Below are 8,145 nucleotides of genomic sequence, written 5' to 3'. Positions count from 1 at the left end.
ATGACATAAACTTTTGTACATTTCTTTATTTGAGGATGTGTAAGAAAAAAAAATCCAATCATTGTTATTTTAATTGAGAGAAAACGCCAAACGGCAAATGTATGGAAATTCAGTTATGTAACCCCCGTGCTTTTATTTTAATCTTTCAATTTGATTCTGACGCAATGCAATCTGGACTGCGCAAGTTTCACAATAGCTACAGAGCCGTGGCGGGGATGAGTTGCACTAGGTTATATTCAATGCAGTAGTCAGGGTTCACTAACATCGTTTGCTGTCACTATTCCATTTCTACCTGAAAATGTTTTTCTTGTCATTTTGAAAACATTCATGTAACTGTGCCCTCTGATTTCGATGTCTTCATATTTCCTGTTATTAAATTGCACAGGTAAGCCCCCAAATAGACTGCACAAAAAGTTAGAAAAAAAAGCCTTTCTCCTAAACCCTTTCAACTGAGGCACAGCGTCATGACCTTGGGCAACGTGACGCATCCAACGCACTGGAGTACTTCCGCTAACCAGATCCTGCTGTTCCGCTGACGGCAGTAAGAGTTCTACCCGAGGATACACTTTATACAGGTGATTTCCCAGCCAAGTGAACAAAAAAAGAAGAAACACAAACAGGATTTAAACGCAACAGCAAAGACTTTACTGAAAAGTACGGTTCATGTCAGAACAATGATTTCAGAAAAAGCTGCATGGATTAATCTTCTGCGATAAAACAAGCGGCTCAAGCAAGAAGTAAGAACAAAATCAATCAATGCGTAAGCGTGAAATGTAAATAAATAAAAAATGAAAAGTAACAATTCATGGTTTATAAAGCTGTAGCAGGACCTCATAGCAAGCAATGAACAATAAAAAAGTCACGACTTTAAGCAAGCCTATTTCAAATTAAAAAACAAACAAACAAGAAAAAAACAGTGACACAAGCGTTCTGTATATTACAGCAGAGAGCGTTTAAACTATTAAATAAACATGTTCACGTTTGGAAAAGTGAAGTTTCTAAAGTAAAACCAAAGTTTGAAATATATATATATATATATAAAACTGACTGTATGTGACTTGACTGCCATCCACTGGTGGCTGAATAAATTACAACAAATATACGATTATAAAGTGCTCATCGGATGTGGTAATATTCACAAGCAGCTTAGTAAAAAAATAGCCTCTTCTACTTAATATACAGATATTGTCACTATTGCTACAGTAGTTTAAAAATCCTGAATCACATTTCACAGTGATTAACTGTGACTTTTACACCCTGCAAAGATTTACAGATGGTAAAAAAAAATTTAAAAGACATATTTTTGGCATTAAACATATTGCTGAGAATTCCTGAGTTCAACTTCAAGCACCCAGTGACTGATGTTGTTCTTGTTGAGTACAGTTCATCAATACAAAAGCAGCAGTGCAAACACAACAGATTCAAAGAGCAGTTTTCACTTGAGCTGTGGGGTATCCCTGTGCAGAGTAATAGCCGTCGTTGACAAAGAAAAATGAAAAAAAAAAGAGGTTTTTTTTTCAGATTATGAAAGGAATAATTAAACTGTACAGCTAAACCTTTTGGTCCAAGTAGATCTGTACTCAGGCCTGACATCAGACGGCTCAGCTTATAATGCTTATAATGCCCCCAAACTTGCCCTCCCCATAGTTCACAATTGGTCTACTCCTTCCCTGCTCGCCATGGCTGCAGGGGAGCCTGAGGGATGATGAACTGCGGAAAGGTCCGCGGCACAACGTAGTATCCAACGACCTGCTGGGCTGGAGGTGGTGGCACGGTGCTGATGAAAACTGGAGCACGCTTCTTGAACTGAGGCCACACTGGTGTAGGGTGGTAGATGACCTGAAGGTTAGGAGGCACCTGAACAGAGACAAAGATTGGATTGAGTGAAATCTGAAAGGATGGTAACAGACACATTTTTTCCATATGTGATGAATCCTTTCTAAAGCACACAACAACAAAACATAACACTGTAATAATATAGCAGCAGCTAACATCAACAACAGCCTGCAAATGAAACTCAAAATAGCTGTTCATGTATCTTACTTGTGTAAAGGAAGAAATTGCAAAAAGTGTGAGTCAGTTAATCCAAAAGAAATAAAGCCAGTTTCTTATAACAACAACAAATCCAATGAATCACAACACTGGACCTATACGGTCGCTAACAACAAGGCCATAAATCCTTAAAACTGGATAACGTATAATTCACAGATAACTCACACTTATTTCATACAGAAATGTTCAGCTGCATAGGTTATTAAAGCCATTAATTCTATATAATAAGTGAATTAACTAAGAGGGAAAAAATCTTGCCTTCAGTAGCTCAGTTGCCCAGATTTATAGTCGCGCACAATGCCAAGGCAGTGATCTAACCGTGTGAATTGACAACCAGATTTCCAGCACAACAACTTAAGACATCTGCTACACCACAACAAAGGCAGGCTAGGATTAGCTTTTATGTAGACAAGAGTCCTTAAAGCTCATTCAAACCTCATTCAACTCTCAGAGGTCGTTCCATTATTGGAAATCATCATCAACAAGACCTCATGAATGGCCAGCTAAAAAAATTTACAAAAGGTATGGAAAAAGGTTTCCTGAGTTTTTCCTTCCCACTGTCACCAAGTGCTTGCTTAAAGAGGGGTCATCTAATTTGTTGGGGTTTTCTCTTTATTATTGTGGGGTCTTTACGCTAGGTCTTTACCTTGAGATGATCAACAGATGTTGATCACTGCTGCTGATGAAGCGCTATATAAAACTGAATTGAACTGATATGTGATGAGAATCTGTAAGTGTATATTTGTGGCAGCTGGATGCTGCATGTGGGTTTTTCTGACTAGACTACTGTACTCAGGTTCATTGTAACAAAGAAGTCATTTCTTGTAGCACTATTGTTAATTAGTGTGCAGGGCTCGCAAAATCGCTAGCCTGACGTCCCGGAGCTAGCGATATCTCCGGTCGGGCGACCAAAATCTATCTCGGCCCCGTCTGTCGGGCTATATGATAACCCGACGGGCGGGGCTAAGATAGATTTTGGTCTCCCCGTCGGGCTAGCGATTTTGCGAGCCCTGGTGTGCTTTCTTTTACTAACATAAGCACAGGTTTGGCCACATAGATAACTGCTCTAAGAAGCATTGTGGTAAATAGATGACCAACAGATTGTTAAAAGAAAAGAAAAGAAAAGAAAAGAAAAGAAAAGAAAAGAAAAAAAAAGAAAAGAAAAGAAAAGAAAAGAAAAGAACAAAACAAAACAAAACAAAAACAAAACAAAACAAAACAAAACAAAACAAAACAAAACAAAAAGAAAAGAAAGCAAGAAAAACGTACCATATTTCTTGGGTATTTGACCCTGTTTGATCCATCTTCGTGTGGCTTTCGAATCCTGGGCACCATGGTTATTTTGCAGCTTTCATCCTCCATCTTTCCCATCTCAGCAACCTGCCCTTCTTTTTCTTTTTCTCCCTGCACATCCCCATCTTTTGCCTCCTCCTCCGTGTCGCTCGATGAAGCTGAACCACAATCCGAAGATGTGGCAGAGTGGTAATCTGAAGTCTCCTGGCTTAGTGAGTCCAGCGAGGACACATCCAGGTCATCCTTCACACACTCTTCATTCTCCTCTTCCTCCTCTTTGTCAAAAGAAGCAACTTTAAAGGGACTGTTGTTCTCTTTGGATCTGTGAAGAAGGGAGTAAATGATTTTTAAGTCATGCCACCCATTTTCCAGCCTGTGACTTCCTACAAGTTTGCACTTGTTGTTTCACATATTGCATCACAACTGTCACTCGTTCAGAACAGAACAGACTGAGAAATGGCTGCGTCTTTGTCTGCCTCTGCAGGCACCCGGTGACTCACCTTGCAGACACCTCCAGTGGATCAATCCACAGAGTCATCTCGGATGGAAATCCCAGGCTGGTGGGCATGATGTTAGTCTCTTTGCAGGCTTGCAACACCACTTCATCACAGGGTATGCTTCTGTTTATGCGAATGCATCTGTGAAAAGTTCAGGAATTAAAAGTTAGGTGCCTTCTTTCTTTGCAGAAAAAAGTCACTCACTGACCACTGTGTAAATGTTTAAACAGCGATGATTACCTAAATGCTTGGCCTTTGCTGGGACAGTCGGGGTACCAGTGATCCTTGTATTTTTCACATAGAAGTTTTTGAAGATTTTCTGCAAACAACTCTGCTTTGGCACCATCTAAGTTACCACGTGTCACAGCCATTCGTTTGAGGAAGTCCACCCCGGCCTTGATCTCTTGCTTCATTGTGACTGTAGACAAAGAAAGAAGGAAGAAAACCACACAATTTATCCATGCGATTCTGTGCATGTGTTTTGCTATGACTTCAGTGAGGTGTGGAAGACCGTGAACTTCAGTTATCACACTTCCCTGTGCAGTTTTCCCTGAAGTGTATATTTATTTTTCTTTGCCTTCAGGGGAGTGTTGAGCATGGGTGAGATGTCCTGAGTGAATTTTACATATATTGCCATGCTCTGTGCCAACAAAAAGATAAAGTTTGTACACGGGCAAATCAGATGCAAACTATAAATGCCAGGTTGACATCCAAGTAATTTGACTATGCAAATTAATTTAGGCCATTGTGCTGTTTATTTTCTGATAGCATGTCTGTTTTGGGTTGAGTGTCAGTGTCAACTTGATCAGAGAGAGAAAAAATGTGCTTAATTAGGCCAAGGCTTTGGCCAACTGCAGACAAACCAGCTGACAGTGCTAACATCTTCCTGTTATCCCTGACAAGAAAGTCCATCCTTGAACTTTTGAGTTGCAAACTGTACTTTGTTATTGTGGCTTGCGACGTGCCACGCTTGCTTCAGTCTGGGTAATGTGTTGTCACAGAAAATAATCATTTTCTCTACTACATGGAGCCACAGCCTTCCCTTAAGGGTAGCCGTGATCCTGTGACACAAGCAGCAACTTTAAATCCCTAACAAATGTTTTGCTGTAGCATGAACTATGAGAGCATCGATGTGTTATCCCCCTCAGACACCATTTCGGACTTCCAGTTTATAATTTGTCCGTGAGGTAAACAGGGGTAGGCTAGAATCTGCAATGAAGAGTCAATATGGTTTGGGTGACAAGTGCTAAGAGACATTAAAGCCATTAAAAACAGCACAATATCTTAAGAATTGCTTCAACGATTGTGGTACATGCGACCGCAACAGCTATTTAAACCACACATCTGCAGAATTGAATATAAATATTGTTTTCTGTTTTCTTTTTATAGCAGGCCTACACCTTCATTTTTAGACACTTGAACCAGTGATTTTAGTTACTGTCGAACAAAGAGTAAGTAATGCCTGTAAAAACGCTTTGATTTATTTATAAAAGGTTGTTTTAAAACTGATGTTCTTATTTTAAATCCCTGGTTTATCTTGAACTTTTGTTCTTAATGAAGTCCTTAAATTGGATGATTAACAAAATGTAACAGCATGTTACTGAAGACAGATGGTCTTACACACGTTCATTTGGAGTTATACAGATGGATGATTTGCGTTTTGAAGGAACTTAAACGCATCACTGGGGGGTGTTTGTTTTCTCTGATTACTTCTCTATAATCACAAGTTAGGTGAGCTCGAAAATGAGGTAGCTTCTCAGTCTGCACACCATGTTTACTGTGCTCGTTTAAAGGCGGGCGGCTGTCATTATACGCAAACCTCTGATACAGGTTTGTTTGGAACAACTTGACCTATTTTCAGGCACAGGCTTGTTCCAGCTGCTTATACTGCGGTCTTTAATGTTTAACTACGAGGGCAAAACTCTGTTAAAATGTCGCCCTGAAAAGGAAAGATTAGTTGAGCCATTTTTAGGAGCGGTTTCGTCGATATTCCCCCCGCGCCTGCAGATGAGGACACGGCGCAAAGCGTGTTCACGTGCTTGTGGACCGTTGGGATACAAAATAAAAAAGCCAGACAAAGAATATAAGAAAGCGAAAAATGTATATCCTCCAGCCAGCTGTGATGAAGGGAACGTCACACTACTTAGTGGAAATAACGCGCTTGAGTTTTCAGGCGGTGCGGAAACCCCCAAATGGAAATTCAGAAAGTTTGTGACGAGAAGCGTACAGCTGTAGGCAGCTCACCCAAACAACGTATTAATTAACAATTAATAAACAATGTATTTTGGGTGGGTGGGGGGGGGGGGGGGGTATTTCCGGAGATGAGATTAGATAAATAAATAAATAAATAAATAAAATGTTTAAAAAACATTAATAAAATACAATCAAATAAAATTTACAACAACAAACAGACGTAACACAGCCGACAAAACTTCAACACATTACACAAATAAACGCGATAAAATTAAAGTTAGAAGTACAGAAGTGAGTACTCACATTTTAACGTAGTTATTGTCGGTGCCCTCCTGCTGTATTTGTCTGCCCCTCGGTACTGATGCGCTGGAACTCTCGTGGCGGCACGTTCCTTCCTTGTTCTCTTCGGCTGTAAAGCAACAGAGACGTAGGATTACCGTCAGCGTGACTCACTTCCTTCGCTGTGTGCAGTGAGCAAGCGGTGACTAGTGCCCGCCCGGCCCAAATATGGAATACCGGAGTAAACAGCTGATGAGCGTGAACGAGAGCGAAATCCCTCACTCTGCTGCTTTTCTAGGCGGAAGAGGGTGTGGGTGGGGGGATACCTAATAGTGTCCTCACCTCTTAAAGGTGTGGTTTCACCCAAACTGTGAAGCACTTAGCAACTATGTGCTATACAAACAAACCCAGGATTGTAATTAACTGTACCCCACAGCTACACACATGTCACATAGGGAATGCGTTCCTATGAATCATCATTATGAAGTTACGTTTTAATGGATTTACATGCTTGATTGTTACATACCTGAAGCTTCACTAGCAGCAGACTTAATTAACTGTTCGTTGGCTAATTATTACCATATAACCGACTCTAACGGCGGGCTGCATTGCTATGGTGATCATTTGCATAAGTAGTACAGTACTCCCCCACGCCTACGCCTACCACCTCTCTCACGCTCTCTGTTGAAGTCTCGGGAAACTGGAACTGAAGGCCGTGCTACGTTTGAAAATAACTTAATTAGTACAATGATGAGCTTATATAAGGTGAGATGAACTTGACGAGCAAATTTGAAAAATACCTTAATAACCCAAGACCTAGTCACGGGTAAACGGGTCGGTTAAGACTGTTAAAGTGTTGTTGCTGTTAGATGCTGATTTATCTTGTAAATTTGTAGAAATTTTAAGTCTGTGTTAAATTGAACTTACAGTTTAATGCCAATGAGGGGTAAAGGCTTGTGATTTTGGAGAGATTATTGTGGCTTTACATCTGAGATTTTTATATAATACAATTTTTATATATGTCACGGTCAAGTTTTACTGCTATTGAAATCCTGGACAAACCTGGACAAGAGGGCCGCAGTTTGTAACAAATATAAACACAAGTTAAGTTGGAATACATGTAGCAATTACCCTGGCCAAGATAACTACTTACAATGGACTGAGACACCCCCATAATGACCAGTTCTGCCAATTTCAGGTGCTTACGGAAAGTGACATACCCATATAACATATAGAACCAAATATAAAGACGCGCATGTCTGAATGTGGCTTAGACTAAAAAGTCCGACAAAGTGTGAACGATAACGCAAATTAATGAGAAAAGATTTACAGGAACAGAGAAAAAGTATTGGTCTCTATTGGTCTCGTGCTAGACAGTAACCAGGGTTGCTGAGACGAATCTAAAAAACCTGTCCACGGTTCACACGGACATGAAATGAGGACATTTTCAAAAGATAACCAAATGAAAGATACCAATTAAAAGTGTTTATCAGAACTAACGATGGAAATCAAATTTTACTTACAATAGGGAGCAGAGATTCCTTCTGTTTGAGGTGAGTGCTGTTTGTCAGTGTTCCTCGAAGTGACTTGGCCGGTATCCTACAACTATTTAAGCGCTCAAGAGGTTGATTTGCATAACTGTTACATACCAAATAAACTAGAATGGATGGGTGGTGCTATTGTGCTGAACTCACTTTCACTGAAGTCAAACGTGGATTTTTTTTAATGGTCATTTACAGACTAAAATTGTGGGATGTTAACTTTTTCAACTTTTAACTACATAAAAAAATCAATAAAACATTAGACTCACTGGTCTGAAGCAGTTGTTGAC

The 8,145-nt window shown here is 40.0% G+C and overlaps 1 protein-coding gene across 1 annotated transcript; it reads right to left on the bottom strand.

Annotated features, from left to right (window-relative positions):
* Nucleotides 1-622: 622 nt before the first annotated feature.
* si:dkey-79d12.5 (protein BTG3) lies at nt 623-7,908 on the bottom strand. Its single transcript, XM_040012806.1, has 6 exons — nt 7,838-7,908; nt 6,339-6,444; nt 4,083-4,260; nt 3,846-3,983; nt 3,322-3,667; nt 623-1,857 (listed from the first exon to the last, which is right to left on the bottom strand). The coding sequence occupies exons 3-6, from the start codon at nt 4,253-4,255 to the stop codon at nt 1,660-1,662; spliced, it is 855 nt and encodes a 284-aa protein (XP_039868740.1). The 5' UTR covers nt 4,256-4,260; nt 6,339-6,444; nt 7,838-7,908; the 3' UTR covers nt 623-1,659.
* Between the last annotated feature and the right edge of the window lie 237 nt (nt 7,909-8,145).

This window comes from Simochromis diagramma, unplaced genomic scaffold, assembly GCF_900408965.1.
Source record: "Simochromis diagramma unplaced genomic scaffold, fSimDia1.1 OVJJ01000618.1, whole genome shotgun sequence".
Lineage (NCBI taxonomy): Eukaryota > Metazoa > Chordata > Actinopteri > Cichliformes > Cichlidae > Simochromis > Simochromis diagramma.
Note: the sequence above shows the minus strand (reverse complement) of the source record. Positions and strands in the feature narration are given on the sequence as shown.